Here is a 27,837-nt window from a genome sequence, read left to right on the forward strand (position 1 = left end):
ACTCGAGGTGAAGAGGGTGGGGTCGAAGGTGGGGGTCCACAATGTTCACCGAGCTGGGTTCACCGAAACACACCGAAGACGAGCACAGTGTGTCAAGGATGTCCCAATCTGCAGGGAGGTCATCCAATTACAACAAATCATGCTGAAATCGAGGTCCAGTTCAACGGCAGCCCACTCCCTGACGGACGAGGCAAGGGAAGAGGAGAGACTCTATGCAGGCAGCAAACCATCACGCAGCGAATCCCATCCAACAAGGGGTCACGACACCACGCATCAACAATCTGTGCAACAGGCTCCTTTCGTCATCATTGTCCAGTGTCCATTATCGTGATTCAATTACCGTGGCATATATACACCTGCCACCCTCCTTGCTTCCTTCTCCCATTCCCTCTTCCCCAAACGACGAAACAGGCTGACGGACCTCCCCCCGATGCGCAATGCAAACTCCAAAGCTGTGAGATGTGCCGGATATCGTACAATGAAAACCAGAGAAAAACCAGAAGTGGGGTGGTGAGGGTATCGCAACTAGAAGCAACTCGACGCTGCACTCTTCTCGCTCACAATCGCCTACTCGTCCTTTCTGATCAACGAATCCGAGGGCTTGACCCGCTGCGCCCACTCACTAGAAAGGAAAGTATCGAGTTAGCCTGTGAAATAAATTTGCAATGCGACACGTATGAGCACTTACGTCCAGCTTCCGTCGTAGACTCTGCGCTTTTCGGGCGAGCCCCATCCGGCCTCCTCGAGAGCCGTCTCGATAACACAGGCGGTGACGCCAGTTCCGCAACTTGAGATGATGGGCTTCTCGGGGTCGACGCCCCTCTCCTGGAAGATCTGCCTCAGCTTCTCGGCCGGGTAGAAGGCCTTGGTCTCGGGGTCCAGAACTGCATTGAAGGGGATGTTGATGGAGCCCGGCATGTGGCCGGAGGACAGACCGGGTCTCGGCTCCGGGTCCTTGCCGGTGAAGCGGCCGGGCGAGCGGGCGTCGATAATCTGCACACCCTCGGCGCCCTCCTTGTTGTGGTCCAGCGCGATCTCGCGCACCTCCTCAAAGTCGACGACCTTGGATTCGTCCACCTTGGGGATCGGGTAGGTATAGCACTCGACGTTGTAGAGCTCGCCCGACTCGGTGGGCAGGCCCTCTTCGACCCAGAGCTTGAAGTTGTTGAGGACGTGGACCTTGGGATGGCCAAAGATCTTGAGGGTCCAGCCGACGCGCGGGGCGCTGAAGATGCCCAGCTCCTTGGTGTCGTAGACGACGACCGTGTCCTCCTTGCGAATACCCAGCTCGCTCATGGCCGCGGCGAAGTCCTTGGCCGAGGGCAGCATGTGCGGGTACTCGCTGTGGCGGTCGATGACCTTGTCGAGGTCGAAGAAACGGGCCTTGGGAATCCGCTGCTGGCGGAACACCTCGATGCCGGTGCGACCATCGTTGGGGAGGAACCAGGAGGCGCACAGCGGGATGGTGCGCGGCTCGGGGCTGATCTTGGAGGGCGGGTTCTTCTTGAGGGCCTCGTTCAGCTCCTTGGGAGTGACGAGGTAGGAGGAGAGGGAACGGCGCGAGGTGAAGGTAGCACCGGCGGCCTTGAAGGAGGAGGGTGCATTCCACTGCGAGAGCCTCGCAGCGCGCGCCGGTCGGAGAATAGCAATCGTAACCATGGTGGCGATCTAGATCTTCTCCTGTTTCTGCGCTGAGCCCTATGGTGTCAGATGAGTTCAGAGGAGTAGTTCGCCGGGTCGGAGCGGAGGGAGGAGGAAGAAGGGAGAGGAGCGGTGTCGGTCAATGTCGGTCAGTGGTGTTGACGAACGGCAGCCCGGAACACAGGGGGTGGGGAGGAGGAGGAGGAGGAGGAGGAGGAGGAGGAGGAGAAGGGGGATGCCCTCAGAAGGGGATAGATACTGAGGGAACAAGAAAAAAATCACGAGCAAAGCTCAAGGCCTCAGAGGCAATTGCATGTGGTGGTTGGGTAGTGTGTGCGGGGTTTGGGGTGGAAAGAGGGGGAAGCTCTTGGATGAGGCTTACCGTCACAACCGTTTTCTTCTAGCCTGTGGTTCTTTTGATCTGATTGTCTCTCCTTCGCTCGTCACTATTCGCTGTTCGTTGGCCGTGACCGGTGGGTGGTTCGTCAGGTTTTTGGAGAAGCGGCAGTAATAATAGGGAATATTCTTATCGGGCCCCAGACCAGACCAGGCCAGAACCAGAATCAGAAAACGGGGGGGCGCTCACTGGTTCCCGGACAGTGATAAGCGGGAGGGGAGAGGAGGTCGGGGTCCGGTCGGTCACCATGACTCCGTTTTTTTACAATGGAGACGCACGCTGTGGGAACGGTTGGTTGGCGCGAATGCGGGGAGCTTGGGCCATGTCGCCATTTTGATTCGACATGATTGACCGCTCCTGGGGCCCTTTTTTTCGGCGCCCCGCAATTTGACAGTCCCACGTTTCCTTCCCAACTTCAATAAACAACAGCGCATATCACGACACCGAAATTGCTTTCATGCGAAAAGGGCCAGAGGGTACGACTCAGGCTGCATTAAACCACTTCTCGGCGCCAGACCTGTTTGAGACCTTCAAACACCCATACGGCAAGGTCATTCGCCCATCACCACCACCACCACCACCACCAACACAAGACAGATCCCGCAATGAAGGTCAAAATCACCCGGTGGAATACCGTCGCGACGTGGCGGTGGGACATCCCAGAGGACGACGTCTGTGGCATCTGCCAAGTCCACTTTGATGGCACATGTCCGACCTGCAAATACCCCGGCGATGACTGCAGCCTCTGTACGTCCAAGTCCTTTCTAACACGCCATTATGCAACTGACCATAATAAACACACAGTGTCCGGCAAGTGTGGACACAACTTCCATATGGTAAGGAGCCTTGCTTGTTCTTTGGCTGACTATAAGAATTCTCTAACAAACCCACCCTAAAAGCACTGCATCTTGGAGTGGATCAAGCAGGACGCGGCAAAGGGCCAGTGCCCCATGTGTCGTCAAAGTCAGTTTCGTCCCATGTCGTCGCAAGCGGCTCTCGCTGACAGGCTTCAGAATTCGAGTGGACGGACCAGACGAACGAGACAGTTGAGACATAGGGGCTGTCGCTGTCTCCGTTCTGATATGTTTGGTTTGACTGGCGTTTGGCTGGGGCGCATTGGTTTGAGGTTTGAGATACCCAGGACTCATGGTGACACCGTAAGGCATTGGAACCAGAGTATGTCAGAGGAGGCCTCACTAGAGGCTAAAGCTTTCTCGATGAGCAAAGACAAATCATCAAAGACACATTCAAAGAATATTCACTGACTACGGCGGGTTTCCGACATTAAAACCTCCTGGTGACACATACAGCTGCTCAATCAATGCTGACTGGGCCTTAGTCCTTGGCGAATGAGCTGGAAAACTCACAGCTTGGGTTCTGGACATGTCTGCAAAGCATTGAAGAACTACGCTTACCGAGATTTTGTACTACATGCAATTTCTAGATATCTACCACTGTTGACGCCTCAAATTCGCAGTTACCCAGACCCCTCCACGGATGCCTTCTCAGATGCTCAAAATCTCAGGTTGGTCCATACCACCAAAATCACATGCCATATCAGGTGCCCCCACATGATTAGTCACGTGGAGATAACGATAAGCGCTTCCACCCCCAGCGCGATGGAGCCCGCCGCCGCCTCCACTATGACACCTAGCAGCTCTAGCTCCCGGGCCTCCCTGCACCTCACCATCGCCGAGTCCCCCAACCGCAGCTCCCATCTCTCTCCAGGAAAAGATGCCACTCAGCGCGACGCGAGGGATCCCGTCAACGTCAACACCTCGTCTCGCAGCCCTCCCCCCTCCCCTCCTCCTCCCCGTACCCCTTCTCCTCCCTGGAAATACGCCCCCATCAAGAAGCACGTCACCTCTGCAGAACTCTACCGTTTGATGATGGCCGACGTCCCGTTGTCCCCGCGTCCCGAGGCCGACCAGCCCGCCCCGTCGTCTTCGTCGTCGTCCTTGCAGAACCAGAAATCTGCCCTCGGCGGTATCTCATCCGACACCAAGCCTGGCGCCGACGTCGCAACCACGATCGCCGCCCCCGCCCCTGCCCCTTCCCCTGCCTCCCCTGACGCAGACGCAGACGCAGACGCAGACGCCGCAGCCGAAGGCGAACCGGACGCTGAACCCGTCGCGCCGAAACTCGATCCTGCCGGCTTCTTCACCCTCGTCTCCAACTCTACAGCCAACTCGACGCACCACCCGACTGTCAAGTACATCTTCCTCGACGACGACCCGGACACCCTCACGACCGCCCTTGCGGCCCACCACTCGGCGAATCAGATCCCGACACCATCCGCCTCGACGTCCAAGCCCGGCTCCGCCAAGGCCCCGGCCTCAAACCCCGCCAACCGCGCCGTTCTCATCGACGTCGTCCCCGGCGCTGACGGCCAGTGGAAGGTCTCCTCCGCCGCCAGCCTCAGCGCCGACTTCGCCGTGACGGACGCCAGCATCGCCCGCCAGGAAGGCGAAAGAGAGGGCGGTCTGGTCCTCAAGATCGACGGCGTCGAGAATGAGAGTGGCGGCGGTGGCTCGGGCGCGGCGATCGGTGATAGAGACAGGGACAGGGACCGCGCCGAGAGCCTTCCCAGCTCCAGCAGCGCCGTTGCCAGGTCCGGCGGCGACGAGTACGGGCCCCTCCTTGAGGACTTCGAGCGCAGGATGAACGTGCTTCGGCGGGTCGTCAAGGCGGGCGAGGGCCGGGCTGAGAAGGCGCGTGAGAACAAGTACGAGCCTGGGGCGGTTGAGCCCAAGAAGGAAACAGAGGAATGAGACGGCTCTAGTGCGTGACGCTCACCGACGATGGGATGATGCTCCCAGCCATCCATCCTCGCGGGGCTTTTTTCCCCCGAGCTTAATGGAAAGGCTCCAATGTTGTTCTTTCATGGGCAAGGTAAGAAGTTGTCGTCCCCCATACTCCGACGAGGATTATGCTAATCCTCGGTTGGAAATCAAAAGAGAGTCTGCCCACCGCCTCCTCCCTCTTCCAGAGTGTAGCAAGACGGCTTGAGTATGTACGATTAACGATTAATGAATCACGACGGGGACCTGGTATTTAGACAATTCTTCCCTCCATCTGTCAATCGGGAAAACAGAACGATGCATTTTGATAGGTAGAAGGACCTCGCAGTATGTTGTTATATACAAGATTCGAATAGTATGCCTTTGTTACTACGACGTTGCACATCCAAATCCTGTCCCGCAGGGATCAGCGGCGGCAACACAGTCGGGAGCTCGACATGCCGTGTTCTGTGACAAGAGGACGAATGGCTTGCTTTCGTCCGTCCGGGCCAGTTACCATGCAGCAAATGGTGACATCTAACCCTGGCAATGGCAATATGGTCAGCAAAGTCTTACCTCCCCGCTGCATAAGAACCTTGCTCAGTTGTTCTGGTGTGCCCCCCCAAATCTGACTGGGACGCAATCTCTTGCAAAGGACTTCTGACATAAGGGGGTCACTCCAGCTTTTCGATCCGTGTTTACGAAGGGAATGACACGCTTGGCTTATTAATGCCTTCCATCCTTTGATGTGTGTGTGTGTGTGTGTGTGAAACGACGGCGTACAGGCGTGATTGAAAACACACATGCTACTCAGGATAAGGGGTCCATAGCCTCCTCTGGGTTGAGATCTAGTAAAGTGGTTTCCAAGCCCCTCCCCCGTCTCTCCCCGATTTCGAGATCTTGGAACCCGACAACTGCGTAAGCGATTACGGCTGCTCACGATGCTGTTGCATGGAGACTAACGCTCTCGCTGCAAGCCATTGTGTCTTCCAAGGCCATTCGCCAATTCGTCGCCTTCTCAGATACATATGAGAACGTGAGTTAGTAAAAGGGACGCCCGGCTTCAATTCCGATTAAGCTTGATTTCCTGGATTAAGAAATACGCGTGTGTTTTTTTTAATAGTTTTATATTTTTCAAAACCACATGTGTGATTGAGATTATTACTCTGAGTGAACGGAAGTTTCTTGTCATCGAAAAACGCCTCATGTATATTCAGAATGCCCTACTGTTTTGTAACCCGCCATCTACAAGGATATATACGCACGGGAACAGCCTTATAGGAAACAGGGTCAGTGACGATGAAAGACAAGCCAGATGAGCCTCGATAGCTAAGTGAGAGACGCCATTCCCTCAGCCTAGAGTACCCAAGGTGGGCAGCTGGACACAGTCGCATTCCTAAAGCATCCATCCCCCAGTCTACAACATTGACAAACATCATCCCATCCCTCCTCGGTATCCCCCCAGCATTTCTTCATCATAAGCAGGGGATTTTGCTGATCGGGGCCGGCTTATGTCTTTGTGTGTGTCTGGGGGGGGGGGGTTTCACTACCGGAGTGGAGGAAGAGGCGGGAGAAGCCGGCGGCTGGAGACCGATGTATCCGCGGGACTGCCGAGACGGACGCGCGGGCGCCGATCGGAGCAGGCGAGTTCGAGAAGTACCGGGCTACCGGCACGTTTCCCCATTTTATTCCTGTGTTGCGGATCAGTCTACTTGGTACGGATACTTTGGCACTGGGCAGCTCGTCCACATCCCCCACCACCAACCCCACCCCCTGCTTCGATCCCGTCAACGTGTAAACCGTGGCAGCCAACCCCGGATCCTCTACCTTATTATTCCTTGATACCGCCCGCCAATGTGCTGTACCATGCCTCCAGGCCAAATTGCAAGCCGGGCCCTGACGGACATGCCAATGACGGACGACAACAAGCGGCGGCGAGATGTCCTAGGCGCCTAGCCAGGCTGAACACCAGTGCGTCGACGCCTCCAGGACTTTTGAGATATGACGAAACAGGCTTCCAAAAAGACCTGGAACCATCGGCCCCCGTCTCAAGATTTCATCTGCCAACAGTTCGGGATGACTACACGAGAAAAGAATTGGTGTTGCGGTCTCACGGATCGTCGCCACCGCCGCCCGCATGCAAACTCCAGACCTACACATCAAGCACACATGCATCACCAAGTTTCGGACCCGCCATCCGGTATTAAAAAGCGTCCGAGTTAAAGCTGACTATATTTACGAGCACTCATGCTAACGCCCCTGATGCAACAAATAAAATAAACAAAGAGGAACAGCAGTCAGAGAGTCGCACAACGCCCGCATAATTGTTCGATAGTATCCTCCTCAGAAGGTCCTCCGAATCCAAGACGGGCAAAAAAGAAGCGCATGTCGGGGTGCAACAGTAAAGAAAGTTCTGGTAACGGGGTATACAAAAACACCCTACGAGTAAGTTGTTTTTTCAGTTTTCCCTGGGGCCTGGGTTCCCAGGCTTCATCTCTGCATTTTTTTGCCTCCATCGCCCCAACCAGCAAAAGATATCAAGGAAGCCCTTCCATGATCAGTCCGTCTATAACAACTGGGCGAGAAGCTCTTAAGTGGTAACGGTGATGAGAAATCGATCCCGACGTCAAGTCGGAGGGACGGTATACTGGTGATAGGAGAAACACCTCGGGGTTGATGGAAGAAGGCGGGTGTGGTTAAAAGGTGGTTTGGTGGGTATTTTGTACAGAGTCGGTAGGGCAAGGTGAGCCCCCATCTAGTTTCGGGCGGCAGGCATGTCGACCTTGCCGCCGAAACGCGAAATGAGAGCGGTGTCTTGTGCGTTAGCGGTCGGCTCCCATGTGGCACCCGGCCGGACCATGCGGCGCATGATTCGGCTCGTCGTCTTGAACAGCTGCGGGTGTGCGGCACCAGTGTCGATCGGCACGGTGACGGAGAATTCTGGCAGCTGGATACTGCGCTTGGCGGGCTTACTGGCGGGCTGTTGGGGCTTGATGACGGTAAAGTAGATGGCGACGACGGCGACGATGATGATGATGATGAGGACTGCGCTAGATCAGTGGCCGGTCTCCAAGCCCCGTCCGTAGGTGCACACTTACCGCAGATACCCAGGCACCACCACTTCTTCTTGCGGGTCTTGCGCGCCGTGTTGACTGCAACCCCAATCTCTTGATTGCCCTTGTCGAGATTCTCGACGACCTCCTCGCCCTTCTGCTCGATCTGGGTAACGGCAGCCTCCTGCTGGACAACCAGCACGTCCATGTCCTGGAACAGCTGTGCGAGCTCAACCATTTGCTGCTCAATCTTCTGCAGGGCGGCCTGGCGGTCTTGAACGGCGTTGAGCACGGCATTAGCCTGGGCTTGGCGACCGCTCTGCATGACGGCTTGCTGGAAGATCTGGGCTCCGGCACCGGCATCCTCGACAGCCTCGCGGACCTCGCGCTCGTCGGCATCGGGGCGGACGATTCTGTACTGGCGGGCCATCTGGTCCTGGGTACGCTTGCGGAAGGCGGATTCGACCTGCTGGTACTGCTGGATGGCGCCCTTGAGACGACGGTCGACGCGGCCGACCTGCGGCGAGTTCCTGGGGGTTTGGCCGTCGGGGCTGGACTTGACGGTGCGCACGCGGTCGGTGAGGGAGCGGTACATAGTCATGGTCTCGGAGGACAGGGCATCGAGCTGGCGCGCGGTGGAGGAGCTGGCCGACGTGTCGGCATCGGTGAGCGTGCGCTCCTGCAGCATGCGCAGTTGGTTCAGATTGGCCTCGATCTGGTCGATTCCTTGGTCGATGGAGCGGCACTCGTTGAGGATCGCGTTAGGGTCCGACTGGCCGAAGCCGCTTGCGTTCTGGGCGAGGGATTCCATCTCAACGTTGGTTCCTGATGAGACACACACACACAGGGTCAGCAATGGAGCGTATACGACCGTCGCGGCCAGGTCGTACCGTCAAGGTCCCTACCCATAGTTGGTCCCTGGTTGTTGTATCTGTTCCCACCGCCATAGGGAGAAGGGGCGGGAGCACCTCCATATCCTCCCGGACCATCATCCCGCTGGTCAAAGGGGTTCTGGCGACCACCGTATCTACCCGTGTCTGTCAGTACTCCGCGATCGGAAAGGTCGTACTCGTCGTCGTGTGTCCCGTCGGCTCCGTGAGAGAGAGAAACATACCCGTACTGCGCCATAATGTTAGTTTCAACGGACAACGGTGGCTCGGTCGGCGTCCGATGAGGTAGGTAGTAGGGGGAAGGATGTCGACGAGGAAAGGGCGCGAAAGGGAATTGAAAAGGAAGGACACAATGGGGGAAATGCAACGCAACCAGGCTGAAGCAAGTAGGATGATGTGCAAAGAAGGTTGGCGGTGATGGCAATAAGTCAAAAGTTTGTGCGGCCAGGGGCAGACGGGAGACGGCGACTGGAAGGGGGGTGTGGGTGGGTTGGTGGGTGGTGGACTTTCTCGATCTTCTCGACTTCGAGAAGGGGGGGAACGATAACGGCAACGTGCGCTTGACGAGAGGACGACAGGACGTGATGCAACGTCGGTAGGTAGGGCAAGGCAACGTGCTGCAACAGCAACGGCAGCAGGGCAAGGGACGGGCGGGCGAAACACGGGAAGTGCGAGGGCTTGGGGTGAAACACTGACACTCATGTTGCTTCTGCGAAGCGCGAAGGCTTCTTCCTTGCGCGACGATGATGCGGGCTCGATAGGCGCTCGAAGGCGAAATGGTTTTTGTTAATCGCCCGGAGAGTATTGAATGAGGAAGAGGAGAGCGTCGCGCAGCAGGTAGGAAGGAAGATGATGCCTTGTTGTTGATGTTGTGGTTGGAATTTGTGGCAGAAAAGAAGCAAGGTTGAGTACGGGCAGAAAAGGGCGAAGACTGAGAAGAAGGGGGACGGACGGTCAGTCGGTCGGATGAGACGAATCGAATCGGTCGGTGGTGGTGTGTGTGTGTGGTAATGGCGAAGTAAGTGTCGGGCTCGTTCCTAGGTCGATGGGAGCAGGGGGGTGGGGGGATGAACAGTGCTGCTCTCCGTACCGTATTTCTGCTGCTGCTGCTGCTGACAGCGAGGGAGACTGACTGACTGGGGGAACAGGAGAAGCGAGACGAGGCGAATGGGCGGCAAATACAATATCCACCGACGCAGGAACGTGTCGTGTGGCTTGAAGCGCTTCTTTGTAGCAGAAATTCGAATTGTCCGTTCGGGACCAGGGGGGCGCGGTGCTCGGGGTGGTCCTGGCGGCGGAATGATCGCCGTTTAGGTAGCTTCGAGGGCCCAGTACGAGAGATGATTGGAGGGGCCCCGGGGCGGATTGAGAATTGGGATGTACCAGCAGCGTTGATGCACCGATGGAATGTCGAGTTGGTCTCTGGTCTTTCTAGAAGACGGCGAGTCTTTTGATGTAAATGGCGATGGGGGAGACGGAAGAAGAGGAGGAGGACGTCGTGGCGGTGGTACGATGAGTAAGGCGGCGGTCACGAGTTGTGAGCGTGAGGACGAAGGTGAAAGTAAAAGTGAGATTGAGTGTGAGTGTAATTCGCGGTGGAGTGCGGCTTGGCGAGGTACCTGCATGCACGGGCGGCGACGATGCAACCCCAGGCACGAGAAAGGGGCACTCTCTTCTCGAACTCTTCAGACTTGTTCTCAGGTCTGTCTGTCTGTCCCTGAGCCTGAGTCTCCAGTGCTTGGTAGTGCTTGGTTTGTCTCGACTCAGGCGGGTGCCGTCGGCGGCGGCTGATTGGGCGAGGAGCGTGGAGGATTGGACCCTGAAGCTTGGTCCCGGCCCTCTCTCTGTGTAACTGTGTTACAGGTGGCGGGCGACCGAGGCGAATAAACTTGAGGCGCTGGCGGGAAGATGACCCAATGCTGGATGCTGAAATTAATGCGCCTTGTGTCCTTGGATTTTGATGGTGGTGTCGGTGCTGACTGAAATGGGCAACTCTCAGTTTTTCTCCGTCTCTCTCAGCCTTTTTCTCTCCTCTCTCTCTTCGTCGCTACTTTTTTTTTTTATGAAGCCCGAGCTGCTCTGCCTTTGCGCATGGGACCTGGACTCTTATGCGCCGTCGCTGACTGACTGCTGTTTGTGCCAATGCGAGAGCCAAAGGCTAAACGTGCGGGGTGAAGGATGCTGATTGATGCCTTGCGCAGCACACTGGTCCTTCTGAGAAGGACTCTCTGGTTGGCGCAGTCCTCGTCTTGATGGCCTGTGACGGACGCCCCAGAGACGACGGCGGCGATGGCGACGATGGCGAACGGTGACAGACACTCGGACAGGGATGTTGATGGCGGGAGTCGTGAGCCAATCGAATTCGGTTCCTTCCAAGAATCTGGATTTTCTGGGCGTCTGGGCACCTTCTGCGTTGGAGGAGTACCCTCTGTAAGGTAGTGTTCCCCCCTTTTTTTGGTGTGGGTTCCTTTGTCCCTTTCGTGGGTCTTTCCTTGGTACGGGGTACTTTAGACACGAGGAGTGACCCTTCGCTGGCCGGTTAAAAAAAGACGGAAGCTGCGAATCCAGATGTCTCCTCCTTCGACACGAGGCTCTCTCTTCCGAGTCTTCTGACTCTTGTCTCTGTTCCTTTCTCTCTTTCTTTTTCCCTATGGGTTGCCGGGTGTCGATCAATTCCACAGCGTTCGTCGTGAACCTGTCAAACGGGTCACGGGCGAGGCAGCGTCACAATGGGCTAAATCGATTTGAGTCGAGTCGAGTCGAGTCGAGACGAACCGGGTGCGTGGCTTTCGAGGAATGCAGCCGATGATCGAGTCTGAAGAAACACCAAGCAACGACTCGAAGAATGCGAGAAACAGAACGGATGCAGGTTCACGACGGCCACCGGGAAACGGGAATCCAGCCTCTTAAAGCCACTCCAAAACTACCACATCCGTCTCCTCATCCCATCCCATCCCGCTCTCATCACAATCGAATTGGGGTCACCTCACTCCTTACTCAATCAATCAAGCAATCCTTCCGACCACCTCACCCCGCTTCTTCGCTTCCTCAGCTTACGCTCTCGGAACGGAAACGCGAAAAGCTAGCACATGCAGCTACCGCAAGCCGCCTGTCCACTGCCTCGGACTGCCCTGTCTCCTTTGTCTGCTTGCGGATACGCCTTCTCAGGAACCCTCACTCACTCTTACAGTCTCCCGTTGTCTCTCGCAGTCTCGCAGCTTCTCGTCTCTCTCACAGCCCCCCTTGTAAACCTCATCTTCCTTCGACCTAATTAGATCCGGTTCCATGCAAGCCGTAAGCCCATCGTCAGCACAGTCCTGGGTCACCTCGGAAATCTAGCTGCCTAGCACCTTCGCCATGCAGATTCCAATCACGAACTAGATGTCGAGCTACCACCTCCGCCTCCGCCCCCCTCTCCCCTCTTTCGGGGTGGGACAACAACAGCAAGTCAACAACAAGCTCAGCTCGCCAAGGAAACTCAGCTCCAAAGTCTTTCCTCAGCCTTCGCCACACCATGCTCAACACACATACACACACACACACCAGCACCATTACTATTTTCGACCCAGATGCGTGCCCAGTCGAGATCGGGTCTACAAACTCTCTTGCCGTCGCCGACGGGGAATATCCCCTCACTCCTTCGCAACATCAAAGCCAATGCTCTCTGTCTTGCATTCCGCACTCACATGCCATGCATACGGTGCGCGGGGTAATAAGTGAGATATTTGATTGTACCATTGCCTCCATAAGCCCATTATCCATATGCCATGCCATGAGTCTTTGCCCTCTACATTCCCGACCTCTACGGTGGAGAGTCAGCTGTGTGGTGTACGCCGGCGAGCCTGCCGTGGTCTGCCGCGTAGCGTGCCGCTTTGGGCGAAGCTGACACGCACCGCCAGCATCACCACTCTACCACTAACACATCACCCCACCCTCCCTTGGCGCCGCACCGGCGCAGCAGGGAGAGAGACGGTAGGGCTGTGCTGCCGAGCGCCCAGGATCCTCCTCCTCTGGAATCCCAGCCCCGCCCGCCTCTACATCATCCCGAACGGGACAGACAACGGCCCTCCCTCCGCCCTTTTTTCACTTTTCTTTTTCTCGGTCCGTTCAAAATGTCATGCTCGTCGAGGACCCGTCCTTGCCAGGGTGCCGTGCGAGACGACAACCGTCGACATCAGACCCGAGTCTTTATGCAAAAAAAAGCACTAGTCATTACTCATCTAGCCTTCGTCATCACGTCACTTGCTACCTGGTGCTGGGTCCCGTGTGCCTCTGACCACCCGGCCCGTCTTCAGACGATCTCGTCAATTAAAACCCGGTTTCTACGTAGAGCGCCCGGAACCTGGTGGGGAAGCTTCCTCCATCGACATCATCTCTGTTTCTGTCACTGCGTCTCCCTCCGTGTCTCCCTCTATCTCCCTCTCCATTGAAAGCAGGTGAAACTCGTGTGTGTCTAAGCCATCAAACTCCTCACGTCGTGACGTGGCGCCCGAACCACGTTGTTAATACAGAGACGCCGACCGAACCTTGACCTCGAACCTTGGGCTTTCACAATTCATTACTCATCGTGCCACTGACCCCAGAATCATACCACGGCGTACGCCGAGACGTAGCTCACGCTCGTGTCGCCCGGCGCCGTCACCAGGTTGCTGCGCTGGTACTGGATGAACTTGAACCGGTGCCCGCCGCCGAGCTCCTCGAGCGCCGCCATCGTGACCCCGATCGGGTGCCGCCCGCACACCGTATTCTTCGTCTGCTTCAAGTTGTTGTAGAAGCTTCCGTGGCTACCCGTCCCAATGGCCTCGATCGCCAGGTCGTCCACCAGCTTGATCGTCTCGTGGATCGGAGGCCCCTCGGGCGCGGGGCCCACCGGCCGCAACTTACGCAGGCTGTCGAGCGTGCCGTCCGGGGAGTACACCGTGTAGTCAAAGTGCCGGCCCCAGTGGCAGAAGTCGGAGCTGACGATGAAGGCGTTGTCCGGGTCCCGGAGGTACTCGGCCAACCACTTCCCCACGGCCTTCTCGCCGGCCTCGTCATTGTCACCGATGAGAATCGGCACGACGGGCGGGAAGGCGTCGGGCGAAGCGCCGAAGGTCTGTTCGAGGCGGACCCAGAGGTAGGGCAGGTGCATCTCCAATGAGTGCTCCCTGTCGTCGTTGGCGGTCGGGATCTTGGGAATGTCAAGCTCGTCGCGGAGGCGGTCAACGACCTGCCGATCCACGCGGAGGTTGCCCCACGGCGTGCCATAGTTGGAGTAACCCGTGACGGCGCAGTCGGCGAGATAGAATGTGTGCGAGGGCCCGAGGAGAAAGACACGCTTCGCCTTGCTTAAGTCGAGAGCCTTGTATGCCCACGCCGCCGTAGCGCCCGAGTAGGTGTAACCCGCGTGGCTGGGTTTACGTCACTGTCAGCATGAGGCTCTTGCGACGTTGGTCATGATATGACTTTGTAGATAAGCTGGAAAGGGTATGTCATAGATGCAGGCAGACTCACGGGGCGATGATGACACGGGCGCCAGGCACGGGGAGCGCGTTGCCGTCGATCTGGTCGGGGACGTCGGCGAGGAAGCCATCAAGCTGTTCGCGGAGCTTCTTTGCGTCACCTAGGTACCACTCACCCTGTTTGCCGGGCTGGCGGGTGTCTCTGGGCGGCGCCATCCTTTTTTCAAGCCTGTTGGGAGCTTGAGAAGAGGAAGAAGGAAGGTATCAAAAGAGACGCTGAGACAGGTTGACCGGCAAAGAGAATCCGAACAGAAGGAAACTTGGTGGTTTGGGTTACTGATTCGAGCTTGGAACGGCTGAGGTGACCTGACGTGCCCCGCACACAGGAGGGACGAGGGGGAGGGGGAGCTCGAAGGTTACGGCGATGACGAAGACGCGGGCAGAGCTCCTGAGTCCTAGCCTTCGCTGGCCTCCGTTGGGGGCGCATTGCTTGGGGGTCGCCTGGGTGGGGCCGAAGTGCAGCGCAGATCATCCCGCCTTTTCCAGGACGTCCCCTCCGCTGCACTTCCAACCACAATTCATTATCGTTGCAAGTGAATGGAAGAGTGCACCATTGGCCTTCATTTTCATCCAAAAAGGCGCAGCAACGCAGTCACTTCAGCAATATATCGTTCAAACACAATCTGTACTGGCATACTTGGCTTTCTTCCGTGGTAGCCAGCCACATAAAAGCCGAAATAGGCTCAACGGTGGGCTCAACGATGTGCTCAACGCCGGCCCTCGCACGCAGGAAAAGAAGCCATCGCCGTGGCGGGTACTCCGTCGGTTCTTACGCCGAAAACCCAGAGACATGGAAGCTCCGGCATTCCAGCAGTCCGGCATGCACCGAGTTGGGTCAACCAACCGTCCTCACGTCGGCATCAAGAGCAAACTACCTGCCATCTTTGTAACTTATTTAGACGATACCGGCGCACAAACCAGTCGGGCTCATTAGCCGTCATCCCCAGTGAACCAATTTGAATGGTCGTTGTGGTATCTGCAATCACCAGCTAGTCGAAATGACGCCGGTGTTGTTTTTTAGTTAGCATCAAGCGGTTCATCCAAAGGAATCAAGAGGAGTTACTTACCATTCCCGCCGGAATGGCCTCGGCTTCCTGCCATGCTTAGACATGGTACACGTTGGAGCACTGAAGACCGTTTGTGTACCACCATTGGCATGCAGGATCACCGAGGCGTCCCCCACCCACCACCAACACCGCGGCTTCTTCCTCTCGTCCCCCATATCACCCATCTACCTTTCATCCCTTGCCCTCTCTTTGGCCTTTTCCAAGTTCCAAATCTCCCGCCAAAGACGCTTGACCGTATCAGCACGCCTAACGGCCAATGCGGATCGTATTAAGCGCTCTTTATTACGGTCCAATGTGTCCATGGCCTCATTTGATCAACAACTTGCCAGAGCCTGTTCAGCTGCCAATCCTATCCAACTCCTTGATGCCGTGAACTTTCGGGTCTCTCCCAAGGGACCAACAGGTTCGCGGTGATGCTTGGAGCTTCCGACGACGGACTGTGGCGGCGTTTCGGCTCTGGGCTTGCAACAACTGCAGAAAAAGCCAGATTAGCTATGTATCCAAAAGACGAAGGACACAAGAAAGCTTTTCAAGCAAAAACCGAAAGGGATCAGAGAATGGCCCAAGAGAGAACGCTGCGGCGCGGGTGCAACACAGGCCAGGGCCAACGTCCCGTCATGAACGTCCGAAGAGGTGGATTCCATGAAAGGAACCGTGTCGAGTGTTCGCGGCCAACAGCCGATGAGAAGTATCATCTGGGCCAGGAAAACATACCTTAACAATCAGGGCTGCATTGTGCGAGCAGAACCAACATTGCCCGATCTTGGTAATGTGTTGTTGATGTTGTTGTTACTGGAGAAGAAGAGCTGGGAGTTCCCGTCCACAATCTTCTCTTTTAACTTGAGGGATCGGCTTGCTTTGGAAGGACCGTCTGGTTAGACCAATCGAAAGGGCAGGAAGGTCCGCGGTACAGCGGTTCCTAATCAAGCAAGTCTAAAGTAGGCACTTGCATCTTACTCTCGTCAGATCGGGGTATGGCATCACTGTGGCATGATGCCGTATATCTGCCTGAAGTGAGCACCGTGGAATGGCCGGTGAGGGTCGGCTGTGGCTTCCAAATTCTAGTAATGCTGCAGCGCAGGTGGTTTGTGGGAATGACGCGGCAAGTCCTTGTTTCCTCTTATATCATACATCGAGAGGGATGAGGAAGAAACATAACAGCTTGGCATGCTTCGAGCCGTTTAGGGAAGGAGGATAGGTAGGTTCCCATGCAGGCACCTACAGGTAACCCATTTGGACAGTGCATTTCTTCCCTGCCGAGTCTCTGAGAGTTTGTTTTTGTGCCTTCCTTTCATTCTTCACTCGGTCATGTACACCTTCATCGGCGTAAAACGCAAAAGGGCCGGCTTGGATAGAGGCCTGTGATCCGCTGCCTTCCCCGAAAGCGAATCGAGCAGTCCCAACAACGGTTGACGAACGAGAGACGTATAACATGTTCGTTTCATGGAAAGCTGAAGATGCGGAAAACCGCCATTCTCGTCTTGTCGCCGATGATGAGGCATGTGAAGCCGGCCCCACGCTGTGCCGGCAGCCGTTCAAGCAGTACGGTTGGGTAGAATGTTGCAGCCGCCCGCAAAACGTATGTCACATTGTTCAGATAGACGATGGGAGTTGATTCGGGAGAGGATATACGTGAGGTACTTTATCTGTGCCGTCTTATACGGAATCAACACCGATCATGCCGCCATTCCATAAGCATGCAAGTGAGGGTGCGGAAATCGATGCCGGGGGGTTGGGTGGCATCTTTCACTGTCTCGACGTTCGTGCTATGCCATATCTCTCAAATGGCATATAAAAGACTGCGTGGACTTGTTCGAAGATGTTTTTGCATCGCATAGTCTTCCGACTGGCAACTGATCCAGGGGTTATACGAAATGTAGCTCGCTCCCTGCAGAGAGCCTTGTCGGGTTCGAAAATGCGAGTCGACCGGATTTACCCAAAACCTGAGTCAGGAAGAGAACCATCTTGGATCTGATACTTATGTGACAGTGTACATCAAATCCTCTCGTAGTCGGTCATGGAACAGGTTGAGTCATCCTTTCGCCAGTTTTCCCTCTGGTATCATTTGAGATCCGCAACCAGCCCTGCAAACAAGACCTACACAGGCGGCCGGACCTTGCGATACTCGGACCAAATCAATGGTGTTGTATCCTCGTTCTTCCACTGCCATAGCCTCTCCTGTTCTTCATCTGCAAAGCCTTCCAAGCTCCAAGGCTCATCAACCCAGCTGCCGGGCATCCGCATACTCTGGCTGTCAACCAGATCCCAAAATTCGCCAGCATACTCTTCATACTCCAAAGCCCACCAGAGTCGCCAGTGTTCCGGCCGAGGACCATATGTAATCCCGATTAGAGTACGCCGTTGAAATCCTCGCATCCCATGATAAGCCGACCTGAATCGCTGCAGATATTTGGTATGGCCTTGTTCGAAAAGTCGCCTTTCTTGACGCCCATAATCTAGAAGATCGACATTGTTGGATGATAATATGGTGATCCAGGTAATGAGAAATGACTCCAAAGCTCGAGGAAAGAAACCTTCAGTAAGCTGAAGTGGACGGGACGCCCCCATCAAAGACCATATTATGGAAGAGAAAGGAGAGGCATCAGCGTAGCCACGACCGCCAGACCAGATAGGCTCGATATGATGTAGAATTGAAGAATCATTTCGGACACAGTCGTGAATGAGTCGCCCGAAATGCTTCTTTTCCTCGGAGCATAACTCGCCATTCGCACGAGCTACCTTCGCCACCAGTCTCCAAGCCAATAACAAGGCAAAGGAGTGAAGAAGAGCGCAGGAATTCTCCATAGAAATTTGGACAATTCTATAATCAAGATGTTCAGCTTCCGGAAGGATGAGTAGGATATCTTCAGGGGCCCAGGAGGCGCCGCCCTCCGCTAAATCTCTCAGACCCTGAAGTCTTGCCTCAAGTGAAAGTGAGTTGTAATGGAAATTGTAGCGTTTTATAAACGCCTGAAAACCACGGTAGCTGACTCCGCCTCTAAGAAGATCGTCGAGGAACTCGACACTACTAAAGCCATCATCGAGGCCGTAATCAGCAAAGAGCTCGAGGAACTGTAGGTCTCGCGATTCAGGGAAGGCATTCAATATGGTAATGAGATAGAAAATAAAAGGTTTCCTAGAGGTCGTGCCGGTCAGATTGTATCTTGGCAGTTTCATTGATAATGACTAACTTGTAGGCCATGTTGATTGGTTCGAGAATGCAACCCTCGAGGCCTTGCTCTATGAGCGAGCTTGCTACTGCGAAGGCGCCGCGCATCACGGCGAGCTTCATGACCGGTGTCTAGATTAGCCGTTGTGGTTGAGGAACCTCCCCAAATTTGAGTTACTCACCCAAAGTAGACTTTTGTTGTACGAATCGCGTACGTGAGGGGTCATCTTGCACTCAACCAAGTATTGGAAAAGAGCAAGAGGATCGTCTCTCATCACGTGGGTTATTAAATGCTCATCAAAATCTTTTACCACTTCGTACGCTCTCAAGTTCAGCTGCCATCCTTGAAAGCTTTTTTGTGCCAGAAGTGAATAAACTGATCCGGTGAGCCAAGATGGCGTGCGGACGGACAGTTGGAAACTGCTGTTGTCGCCGAAGCCGAAGCTGAAGGTGGGCAGGGCGGATTTTGAGTAGGGAATTTGGAAGATGTTTGATACGGCGGGGCGGTTCTTGAGTATCCTCTTTCTGGTGCTGTGCTCGCAGTCCGCCTCGGGCGAATCGTCATGCTCGATCAATCCCTTATTTGAGACTTTGGCCGATCCTGGCGGCATTCCTTCGAGCATGAAAGTGACGCAAAAGGTTGACATTGCCCTATAATCAAGCATTAGACGCTGAATGTGTTGGCAACCTTGGTATCACAACGATTGTGCTTACATCAAACACTGCGTTTGCGCGATGGAGAGAAGATGGAGCGCAGAATCCAGCTTTTGTTCCAAAGCTTTCCACTCGTCTTTCTGAAGCAGCAATTTGGTCGACGCGAACCTCCGCCTGAAGCCTCGCTGGTCGGCAGCCACTTTGGCCTGCAACTGATCGACCAAGTCTTGGATCTCGGTCAGCGCACGACGGGCTTTGGCGACGTGCTTCCGCAGGCGACCCCTATCGCAGACCGCCTCGGGAAGCAGGCTCCTGGCGATCTGGTCCTCGGTGTCGTCGAGGAACTCCTCGAGGTCTTGTATACGTTCGGCCTTCTCGAGCAGCATGGTCGGGACGTCCTTGACTTCGTTCCAGAGCCTCATGAGCTTGAAGGAGGCGCTGCCGACCTTGCCGGTCATGTCTACGACGGCGATGACGCTCGCCGCGAGACCCAAAGCTTCAGCCATTCTGGCGAGATGACCCACGCTCTCTATTAGGTCTATCTGTGAAGGAGTGGTTGATGATGTGCAACTGTCAGAGTTGACTGATTGACGCCTCGAGTTAGGTCGGCGAAAGTATGCATAAACAAGCTCACTGGTGTCCCAAGATGTCAAAAAAGAGTAAAAGAAAGACGGAAAGAGGACGGGAAGGAGGTGAACTGTATTCGACGTTGATGAGGCTGTGCCGCAATAACGGGGTCAGCTTGATGCACCATGCACATGACTGCATCCAGATATACGACGTCTGATTCGACTATCGGAGCGCATCGCCTCGTGGCTGGAGCTGACTGGCGTTTACGTCTCTGCCAGCAGAAAGCCTTATTCGGCAGACAGTTTGAAAGCCAAACGTCAGGCAGACTGGTTCATTAGATGGTGTTGACTCAGGGCGTTTCGCCATGAACTTGGTGGTACGTAGCTTGATCAAAACTGATGCGCAAAGGATGGAATCCACCTTCGGCGGCTAAAAGTTGAAATGGCATCTAAACCTCGCAGCGCCCGATGCAGCTGGCCTCCGAAGTCGACACTCGCCAGAGTCTCTTGAGACTGAGGCATCCAGTGCGGTTTGTGTAGATAAGAGTGTGAACTGCCATGCTCGATGTATTGTGGTATCTCGTGATGTATATATTCCGACGCCAAACCAAAGACCAATCTCTGCCACCCAAGAAAGCCGGTCCCCAATCCAGCAAGACCCGAGAGCCAAAACGGAACACGTTTCCAGATGCACCAAAACACTCACTAACGCCCAAAAGTCGCTCGAAGAAACCAGATTTTCCCCCAACCGTGATACCTAGCAGATGCGCATCGACGACATCGACAAGCCGGCGCGGCTCCCGTCGCCCCAGGCTGTCCGACCGGCACACCGCAGACACCGCCGCTGCTCGCCGAGGTTCGTGATGGAGCAGTGCGAGCAGACGTGCCTGCCGCACGCGCCGCAGGCGTGATTCGCCTCGAAGCCTCCGCCGTAGGCGTACGCGTCGTCGACGTCCATCCCGTCCGGCGCGCTGCCGTCCGAGGCGCCCAGCCCGGCGCCGCAGTCGTCGCAGCTGATGGGGCAGAGCGTCGCCTGATCTACCGGCGGGGCCGAGGCTGCGGAGAGGTTGGGGGCGGCGGATTTGATGTTCCAGAAGCTGTGGAGGGACTGCTGCGTGTTGCGCACGGCCGGGGCGGGGGAGGATGGTTCGAGGTTCGCGTCGCGGAGTTGGTTGGTGATGTGGTGGTTCTGCTGCTGGGCGGAGTACAGCATGTTGAGGGTACGTTCTATGGTTAAAGTAGACGGTTAACACCCGTTCTCGTTGGCAGGTCTCGGAAAGGTGATGGCACGACTCACGATGGATCTGGTTCTCGGACGGTCTGTTATCGCGGAAGCGCTTCATCGTCCGGCTGGGCAGATGCGAGGGCGTCACGTAGGCGCGTGGGTAGACGGGGCTCGGGGAGACGGGGCACTCGAAGGACTCGATGCTCGAGTCGGAGCCGGCGGGCGAGTTAAAAGAGGCGAAGAGCTCCGAGTCGGAACGCTTGCGTTTGAAGGCCATGTTGATTTTCGAGCGTTGGGGGGATCTGAAGATGTTGCACGAGGATCCGAGGTTGACCGGAGGCTGGATGGGTGCGACGCAATAGCTGTGTTGGGACGAATTGACGATGCTTGAGCTGTCGGAATACTGTTCGTGCGTTGGGTGAAGAATATGTTTGTATTTGTCTGACAAACGGAGGAGGAAGATGGTGTCACGGCTCAGAAGCACTTTAGCCTGGCGCGACGCGTCTGTGGTCCTTGGTGGCGCGTGGTATTCGCGTTAGGTCTTAATGGGACCCACTACTACACAGCTCAAGCCGTTTCTTCTTTGACAGTACCTAGGTAAACTCGCCTATCGCCAGGCTCCGTTGTTTTTTTATTCCTTAACTTGGAAGGCCCATCAACTCTGTAATTGATAGGTATCTACATCGATAAACAAAGCAGGTACCCAGATAATGGCACAAGCTTAGATGGGTGGACGGAGAAACACGCCGATGCACGGCCCCGGAAGCACCGTCCCCCAGCAAGCCGGGTGGGTTCACACCGCCGCTTTCAGTCCCCATTTCCCGGGCTCCGCACCCGGCTTCTCCCCGTAGCTAATCCAGCGCCAACATAAGGAGAGATTTGAAACGCAGAGTGCGTAGCTCGTACTCAGAGGTGTCTGACTTTCACCGAATACATCACTTGAACCCTTTTGAGCCACCCAACCTCAAACACACACGCCTCCTCTCCGCCGGCGGGTTCGTGCCTCCCGGATACTCCGGAGTCCTCGCAACGGCCGCCTCCGCATAGCTCAACGGCCACCGTCCGGTCCCGGAACCACCAGAGCCCGGGCAAACTTTCGCCACCTCTCCGTCATTGGGCCCCCGTTCCCGCGGGGAGGACTCGCGCCCGTGCCGACGACCCAGCCCTTGCAGGTCCGTCCACTCCTTGCCGCTCCGCTGGACCCGCGACACGAGGAATCGGCGCCCGTCGTGCTCGAACTCGTCGGCGAAGTTGGGCGAGCGGCAGATGCGCCGCATGCGGCGCCGCCGTGCCTGGCGGAGGCCCTCGCGCTCCCGCGGCATCTCGCCGACGGGCGCGAAGGCCTGCGCCTCGAAGCACGCGCCGTGCGCGTCGGCGACGACGTAGACGTCGAGGTAGTCGTCGCTGACCTCGTGGCTCCTGATGTGGTACTTTTCGCCGACGAGGTCCGTCCCCGCTTGGGGCGTCGGGGTGTGGTGTTGGTGGGGCGGTCTCATTTTTGTTCGGGTCGCCCGCCGACTGGCGTGTTGGAGTCTTGGACTGTGCAGCGAAAAACAATGGCGATCGAAACGTTTAGAAATTGTGAGATTTCGGGCTGTCTGGGATCTGTAGGCGACAAAGCTACCGACTTGGCGGTTCTGCGCTCATGTCCAAACGTGAAGATATAGAACGACTTGGGAGACTGGCTTCGTAATGGATGACAGAGTTCATGGTCACAACCCAGCGAATCTCCGAGCAACTCAATGATTTATAACATTTTGCAAGGAGTCATATGAGCCAAGCTCTTCGGTGATGATGGCAAGCCGAAGTCTTCTTTCGCCTCGGAAGTCGATTTAGTGAGCCAACAGTGTTGCCCAGGAAGGCAAGGTGCCCCAATTGCTTAACAGCGGCATCAGGATTCCTCAAACTCCCTGGTAACATTCGTTTCGGTAGCCGTCTTAGGCAGCAGCCAAGCACTTGGTAAGGCGGCCAGGCGGCCGGGTACTTTGAGCAATGTCGTACGGAGTACATACCGAGCACTCGGTGGAACACCTCGTAAAAAGGATAGGGTCCCGAAATACATTTGAAAACGGAGGTAAGACGGTGCGTCATGTCCTTGCTCATAAAATGAACCTCAAATTGGGGGGCGGCTGCCAATGATTGGACCCTGCCTCACCGGATCCAGGTTGAAATGCACCTCAACGCCTAGCCTTGAACATATCGAGAGTCGGAGGAGGTCCAGTCCCTTCCGCCTGAGCTGAAAACATTTGAGATGACGACTTTTACTCCCTTGGAAAACCAAAACGCAGAAACTTCGGCTTGAAACAAAGACTCAGGCGGCGGCTCTTCGTCCCCCAGGGCGGGTGGGAACCAGGCACGGCGGCACACCCAAACGTCAGCCGCGAACAGGCTATAGTTGTCATTTAGGGGGCCACGAGGCCAAGATGATTTGAATTCTAGATAAATACACAACTATATATAAAGATCGTAGGAGACCGACCAAATGTTGTCGACGGCGGGTTCTCGTTCTTCTCCAAAACATCGTCAGAACACGGAAAGGAAAAAAAAGGCTTCGTTTATGTCACGGCGGGTTGATGCGCTGTCAGTGTCAGCAGCGACGCATTTCGCACCTAGTCAAGGCTCCGCCCCCCAACCCCCAACCCCGAAGAAGATCCAGTGCTCTTGCATGACTACCTATATAATGAAAAGGAAAAGAGAGAAAGAAAAAGAGGCGACTGAGCAAAGAAGGGCGGTGCATCACTTGGGTAAAGCATTCACTTGATTGCGCCAGTGAAATCTAGTTGAAATCTGCCTCGTCCGCGGAGTTTCAACGAATGGAAAAGATAGTAAACCAGAATCTCGGGCTGCAGGTTATTGGGGGGAGGTGGGGGAAAGGAAGGCAGTCCGGCCCCTGGGTGCGGACTGGGTGCGAACTGCGGAGGCGTCGACGTGTAATTCACTGAACGCTTCTGGTATTGTTTCGGGGCCGGCCGGCTTGTTTCTTGCTGCAGTTCTTGATGTGGCGTTGATGGGCCAGCTTGTCGTTCGTCGTCTGCTGGCAAATGCAGGTGAAGAGGCCCTGCGGGTAGTCGTTCATGGCCTTGCAGCCGTCTTTCAAGTGTCGCTCATGGTTCCATTTGCGCGGCGACCGGCGGCCGCATCTACACACGTATCGCGGATCGTCGGCCGGGCCGTGGATCTCTCTGTTGTGTCGCTGCAACATCCTCGTGCTCACCTTCTTAGCACAAAGGGGGCAGGTGTTGGAGTGGTCGCTACGGGTGCTTACGCCGTCAATCGTGGAGGGAGGGCGAGGGGGAAGAGAGGTCCCCTCAGCGGACTGGCTGTACGGATAGCCGGCGTGGGTAGGCGTGACAGACCTGCTGGAGAACGCATAGTCGGACGGGGGTGCGAGAAAAGTTGGGTCGATGTTAACGGCATTCCACGGAGTGCTGGGTCGGTGTAACAGGGTGTCGCGCACATCATTCAACGCCTCTCGGGGGTCCAACGGCGGATATGGATACTGGGACGGCGGGGTCAAAGACAAGGCGGCCATAAAGATGCCCTCGGTCTCGATATCCGCGGGGTACGGTCTTGGATTGCCGTAGTCAGCCTCTGTAAAGAAGTTCTCCGACCCGAGCAAAGCCCATTCATCCATAAAGCCGCCATAGTTGCTATCTTGCGAGACACCGCCAGGGACGGTGTACTGAGGATCGTTGTACGGGAAATCATCATCTTCGATATCAAACTGTGATGGACATGGGTTTGAGAGGCAGCCATCGACATGTTCATAGTCAGCCGTCCCACCACAAGGTGAGCGCAACTGACCGTCCATGTTTGACGTTGATTTCCCTCAGTCGATGGGAGATCAGGCTGTGGAACGTGGTCGGATGGGATCAAAAGCTGCGGCAGAGTTCAGCAGCCGCTAGCTGGGGCTCCCTGGGAACATAGGGACGCGGGACTTACCAAATCAAGAGCTTCAGGTGAGTAAGGCGTGTCGTGGAGTCGTGGACTAGGGGACTAGGGCTATGCGAATCGGTTCGTGCTGGTGATGACGGGAAGACACCGGCGGCATGATAAGAAGGGACTAGAGAAGGAGAAACCGAAACAAGAGAATGAGATGGAGTTGACGTTCATGCTGGGAAGCGGTGGTTATGTATGGTGAGGAGCCCAATGCCGCCGTACTTTGCTGAAACCCAAGTACAAGGGGCTACTGATGGTGAGGTTCATTTTCTCATGCATCGCAGTGGGTAGATGGACAACGCCTTCCACCTTGGCACTTTGAGGCGACATCAGTGAACTTAACACAGCCCCGGCCGAACTACTCGAGGGCGTGAGGCGCGTGGCGTGTGGTTTGTGGGAGGTGCCTCTGGAATGAAGCGCAAAGCCGGGGAGTTCGGCAACGGCCGCCATCTTCTTGCACGATTACGGGTACCGCCTCGGAGGAGGGACAGCAAACCGACTGCTGCGCGAGCGTTAGTTACAACGGCGTTTTTCGTGCTACTGGGCACTTTGGCGCTGGAGTAATCTTGCGGCGAGGCCTGGAGCCGTCCCGTATGGCCTGTTACGGCCGTCCAGTGAGCCCCAGCCACTCCACTCCCGAACCGGAAGCCTACCATGACCGGCTCCGATGCCGGGATCGATTCGATATCCGACCGGGCCACAACTGGCGTGGCGTGCATTGACATGCCGCACATTCGGCAGGATTTTGAATTGTGGTTACAAAACAATCACACGGGGTCTCGCGATCAAGCATGGACGAACGAGAACAGCGACGTGGTCGATGTTGGCACAGGTCGTTGTCCAGATTCCAAGTGCGCAGGCAAGCTTATGGACGGATGGGATGGAGAAACTCGACGCCGACTGGCAGTCTCGAGTTGTTTATTATCAGATTTGTTTCACAGAACGAAACGACTATAGGGGGGCCTAACCCCGGCCCAGCACCATCAGGACGACAACCAAAAACGATTGACCTCATTCGCTTGCCTCATCATGGGGCTTTTGCGCATAAACCACGTGGCTGCAGGAAAATATCGTTAGCAAGTACGCAAGATGATGACGGAGGCAGGTTCTGACATACAGCTTATCGTAGGAATGATACTTCCCGGCCTTCAACTCTTGGCGCACATGGGCAAGGAACACCAAGACCTCCTCCTGGGTCCAACCGTGAGCACCGCAAAAGACCCTCAGGCTGAACCCTTCCAGCCCATCCAGGAGCTGGACCAGGTTCGTCATGCCGATGTCCCTGTAGTGAGGGTCCTTCGGCCACGGCCCGAAGGGCACTTTGTACTCCTCCTGCACGACGTCGACGAAGCCGGCGCTCTTGACCCATCCTCCAATCTTCGGACCGGGGCAGGGGTCGCGGCCGAACCTCTCGCAGCCCTCAAACAGAAGCTTGCACCATTTGCTTGCGTAGTGTTCCTCGGTGACGGTGCCGTCATCCGAATAGAAACCAAAGTCGAAATCTTGGAACTCAACCCAGCCGCCTGGATTGAGATTGCTGGGAGGATTGTCAACACGCATTCCAACGCCGTCACGTGTGTGTGGAATCGTACTCGTAGATGTTCTTCACCAACTTTGGCCAGTCCGTGATTGACGAGGCCATGTATCGGCAGAAGATGAAGTCGTACTTGTTGTCATGGACCCAAGGGCTTTCGACATCGTCAACTTCGAACTTGATGTTTGACGGCACCCTGAATCTTCGTTAGTCATAACTGTGGACCATGAAAGTTGCCTGGGTGCATTGGTGGTTACCAATCTGGCTGGATGGCGCTGAGGTCGTTCCCCAGAATCTACGCGGCAGTCAGTTTCGCAATTCAATTCAAACCGAGCGCGATCAGTCCGTCGTCCTCTCATACCTCGGCGTTGGGGAAGATCTCCGCTGCCTCAATAGCCCCTGTCAATTTTGGGTCAGTGCCTGTAATTACCGAATGGCAGGACATGACCGCTTACAGATTCCGGTGCCAGTGCCAATGTCGAGGATCCGGTGAGTCTTTTCCTGTGGAACCGGAGCCAAAAAGAGTTTCTTGCCGATTGTTTTCGTCATCAACATGTGATTCAAGTCAAGCCGGTCCATTTCACTCTGTTGCACGCAAAGGTAATCAGCCAACCGCGATAGAGCCAAGGAACACTCGAGCATAGTAGTACCTCGTCATTGGGGATCAGATATGCTGTTACGTCGTCAGTAGTGAGCCGAATAGTGAGGCATCCCGGAACAGGGGTCAAAGACACAGTTCGTATCTTTTCAGGAGCCAGAACTTACATCCCGAACGATAGGCGTGGTAACGACGGCCGTTCTCGGTAGGGTAGTCGAGAACACTCGAGCTCAAAGACGCGGTGTATGTAGAACTGCGCCATTAGCCTTGAGTGCCGATTAGAAAGACCCGATACTCCTTACATCCTGTCGTCGATGTTCGACTCGGTCTCGTTGAGCTAACGCCTGGGTTAATGACCATGGCTAGCTCGGGACATGAAAACCACGCACACTGACTGCATCGTCAACTTCAAGCACAGCAGGATCGGCTTCAGGTGAAGAAGGACCGGTTGAAGGTGCCGTATTGGGGACAGCTGAGGCCTCTCTTGTTGGAGAGACTGTCCTTGACCTCGAGGCTGATGCCGGTGCGGGCGACTTTGGTGCAGAGTCCGCCATCGTCAACGTCAATCACTGGGTTCCCAGGTGAAATGTGGTTCCAGGATGGCGGCGCTTCAAAGTGCGAGGAAGAAGACTTGGCTTATTATAATCAAACTAATCCTCGCGAAAAAGAGGGGGGAGGGAAGCTCCCCCGGGGGAAACACCCTGAGCGGGAGACGAATCCGCTGTTGGTGCAAGCACCCCGGGCATGCAGGACGCATCACGCATACAAACTTTTGTGCACTCCACTGCGCTGCATTTATTCAGGGCTCGCAGCAAATCAA

The 27,837-nt window shown here is 55.7% G+C and overlaps 10 protein-coding genes across 10 annotated transcripts; 2 read left to right on the top strand and 8 right to left on the bottom strand.

Annotated features, from left to right (window-relative positions):
* Positions 1-298: 298 nt before the first annotated feature.
* Positions 299-2,234, bottom strand: CDEST_12563 (Putative Rhodanese-like domain, sulfurtransferase TST/MPST). The gene is made up of 3 exons (XM_062928719.1): positions 2,024-2,234; positions 689-1,691; positions 299-622 (listed from the first exon to the last, which is right to left on the bottom strand). Exons 2-3 carry the CDS (start codon positions 1,657-1,659, stop codon positions 568-570), a joined length of 1,026 nt encoding a protein of 341 aa, XP_062784770.1. The 5' UTR covers positions 1,660-1,691; positions 2,024-2,234; the 3' UTR covers positions 299-567.
* A 231-nt stretch (positions 2,235-2,465) lies between these two features.
* On the top strand, positions 2,466-3,301 carry CDEST_12564 (Putative Zinc finger, RING-type). Its single transcript, XM_062928720.1, has 4 exons — positions 2,466-2,785; positions 2,843-2,874; positions 2,938-3,001; positions 3,052-3,301. The coding sequence occupies exons 1-4, from the start codon at positions 2,644-2,646 to the stop codon at positions 3,093-3,095; spliced, it is 282 nt and encodes a 93-aa protein (XP_062784771.1). The 5' UTR covers positions 2,466-2,643; the 3' UTR covers positions 3,096-3,301.
* A 356-nt stretch (positions 3,302-3,657) lies between these two features.
* CDEST_12565 (uncharacterized protein) lies at positions 3,658-4,809 on the top strand (the record flags this gene model as incomplete). The annotated part of the gene is made up of 1 exon (XM_062928721.1): positions 3,658-4,809. The coding sequence occupies one exon, from the start codon at positions 3,658-3,660 to the stop codon at positions 4,807-4,809; it is 1,152 nt and encodes a 383-aa protein (XP_062784772.1).
* A 2,764-nt stretch (positions 4,810-7,573) lies between these two features.
* CDEST_12566 (Putative target SNARE coiled-coil domain, syntaxin domain-containing protein) lies at positions 7,574-8,999 on the bottom strand (the record flags this gene model as incomplete). The annotated part of the gene is made up of 3 exons (XM_062928722.1): positions 7,574-7,863; positions 7,917-8,696; positions 8,762-8,999. The coding sequence occupies 3 exons, from the start codon at positions 8,997-8,999 to the stop codon at positions 7,574-7,576; spliced, it is 1,308 nt and encodes a 435-aa protein (XP_062784773.1).
* A 4,343-nt stretch (positions 9,000-13,342) lies between these two features.
* On the bottom strand, positions 13,343-14,647 carry CDEST_12567 (Putative MEMO1 family protein). Its single transcript, XM_062928723.1, has 2 exons — positions 14,255-14,647; positions 13,343-14,151 (listed from the first exon to the last, which is right to left on the bottom strand). The coding sequence occupies exons 1-2, from the start codon at positions 14,416-14,418 to the stop codon at positions 13,347-13,349; spliced, it is 969 nt and encodes a 322-aa protein (XP_062784774.1). The 5' UTR covers positions 14,419-14,647; the 3' UTR covers positions 13,343-13,346.
* A 2,584-nt stretch (positions 14,648-17,231) lies between these two features.
* Positions 17,232-19,658, bottom strand: CDEST_12568 (uncharacterized protein; the record flags this gene model as incomplete). Its single annotated transcript, XM_062928724.1, has 4 exons — positions 17,232-18,465; positions 18,521-18,630; positions 18,681-19,149; positions 19,213-19,658. The coding sequence occupies 4 exons, from the start codon at positions 19,656-19,658 to the stop codon at positions 17,427-17,429; spliced, it is 2,064 nt and encodes a 687-aa protein (XP_062784775.1). The 3' UTR covers positions 17,232-17,426.
* A 615-nt stretch (positions 19,659-20,273) lies between these two features.
* Positions 20,274-21,388, bottom strand: CDEST_12569 (uncharacterized protein). Its single transcript, XM_062928725.1, has 2 exons — positions 21,019-21,388; positions 20,274-20,948 (listed from the first exon to the last, which is right to left on the bottom strand). Exons 1-2 carry the CDS (start codon positions 21,221-21,223, stop codon positions 20,479-20,481), a joined length of 675 nt encoding a protein of 224 aa, XP_062784776.1. The 5' UTR covers positions 21,224-21,388; the 3' UTR covers positions 20,274-20,478.
* Positions 21,389-21,636: 248 nt separating this feature from the next.
* Positions 21,637-22,612, bottom strand: CDEST_12570 (uncharacterized protein). The gene has a single exon (XM_062928726.1). It carries the CDS (start codon positions 22,440-22,442, stop codon positions 21,882-21,884), a length of 561 nt encoding a protein of 186 aa, XP_062784777.1. The 5' UTR covers positions 22,443-22,612; the 3' UTR covers positions 21,637-21,881.
* An 859-nt stretch (positions 22,613-23,471) lies between these two features.
* On the bottom strand, positions 23,472-24,757 carry CDEST_12571 (uncharacterized protein; the record flags this gene model as incomplete). Its single annotated transcript, XM_062928727.1, has 1 exon — positions 23,472-24,757. The coding sequence occupies one exon, from the start codon at positions 24,755-24,757 to the stop codon at positions 23,882-23,884; it is 876 nt and encodes a 291-aa protein (XP_062784778.1). The 3' UTR covers positions 23,472-23,881.
* A 1,005-nt stretch (positions 24,758-25,762) lies between these two features.
* CDEST_12572 (Putative S-adenosyl-L-methionine-dependent methyltransferase superfamily) lies at positions 25,763-27,623 on the bottom strand. Its single transcript, XM_062928728.1, has 10 exons — positions 27,407-27,623; positions 27,320-27,354; positions 27,185-27,270; positions 27,070-27,092; positions 26,875-27,004; positions 26,781-26,818; positions 26,677-26,714; positions 26,478-26,615; positions 26,003-26,422; positions 25,763-25,942 (listed from the first exon to the last, which is right to left on the bottom strand). Exons 1-10 carry the CDS (start codon positions 27,569-27,571, stop codon positions 25,897-25,899), a joined length of 1,119 nt encoding a protein of 372 aa, XP_062784779.1. The 5' UTR covers positions 27,572-27,623; the 3' UTR covers positions 25,763-25,896.
* Between the last annotated feature and the right edge of the window lie 214 nt (positions 27,624-27,837).

The sequence above is a fragment of the Colletotrichum destructivum genome, chromosome 8 (assembly GCF_034447905.1).
Source record: "Colletotrichum destructivum chromosome 8, complete sequence".
In the NCBI taxonomy this organism is placed as follows: domain Eukaryota; kingdom Fungi; phylum Ascomycota; class Sordariomycetes; order Glomerellales; family Glomerellaceae; genus Colletotrichum; species Colletotrichum destructivum.

What these genes read in the sequence shown, in the direction of transcription:
- CDEST_12563 (XM_062928719.1), bottom strand. Translation starts at nt 1,659, where the DNA reads ATGGTTACGATTGCTATTCTCCGACCGGCGCGCGCTGCGAGGCTCTCG. An exon ending in GTCTACGACGGAAGCTGGAC is followed by an intron (nt 623 to 688) that starts GTAAGTGCTCAT and finishes TTTCCTTTCTAG; the next exon opens with TGAGTGGGCGCAGCGGGTCA.
- CDEST_12564 (XM_062928720.1), top strand. Translation starts at nt 2,644, where the DNA reads ATGAAGGTCAAAATCACCCGGTGGAATACCGTCGCGACGTGGCGGTGG. An exon ending in CGGCGATGACTGCAGCCTCT is followed by an intron (nt 2,786 to 2,842) that starts GTACGTCCAAGT and finishes ATAAACACACAG; the next exon opens with TGTCCGGCAAGTGTGGACAC. An exon ending in GTGCCCCATGTGTCGTCAAA is followed by an intron (nt 3,002 to 3,051) that starts GTCAGTTTCGTC and finishes GACAGGCTTCAG; the next exon opens with AATTCGAGTGGACGGACCAG.
- CDEST_12567 (XM_062928723.1), bottom strand. Translation starts at nt 14,418, where the DNA reads ATGGCGCCGCCCAGAGACACCCGCCAGCCCGGCAAACAGGGTGAGTGG. An exon ending in GCCCGTGTCATCATCGCCCC is followed by an intron (nt 14,152 to 14,254) that starts GTGAGTCTGCCT and finishes ACGTAAACCCAG; the next exon opens with CCACGCGGGTTACACCTACT.
- CDEST_12569 (XM_062928725.1), bottom strand. Translation starts at nt 21,223, where the DNA reads ATGGCCTTCAAACGCAAGCGTTCCGACTCGGAGCTCTTCGCCTCTTTT. An exon ending in GTCCGAGAACCAGATCCATC is followed by an intron (nt 20,949 to 21,018) that starts GTGAGTCGTGCC and finishes CTTTAACCATAG; the next exon opens with AACGTACCCTCAACATGCTG.
- CDEST_12570 (XM_062928726.1), bottom strand. Translation starts at nt 22,442, where the DNA reads ATGAGACCGCCCCACCAACACCACACCCCGACGCCCCAAGCGGGGACG.
- CDEST_12572 (XM_062928728.1), bottom strand. Translation starts at nt 27,571, where the DNA reads ATGGCGGACTCTGCACCAAAGTCGCCCGCACCGGCATCAGCCTCGAGG. An exon ending in AGATCTTCCCCAACGCCGAG is followed by an intron (nt 26,715 to 26,780) that starts GTATGAGAGGAC and finishes ACTGCCGCGTAG; the next exon opens with ATTCTGGGGAACGACCTCAG. An exon ending in AGCGCCATCCAGCCAGATTG is followed by an intron (nt 26,616 to 26,676) that starts GTAACCACCAAT and finishes ACGAAGATTCAG; the next exon opens with GGTGCCGTCAAACATCAAGT.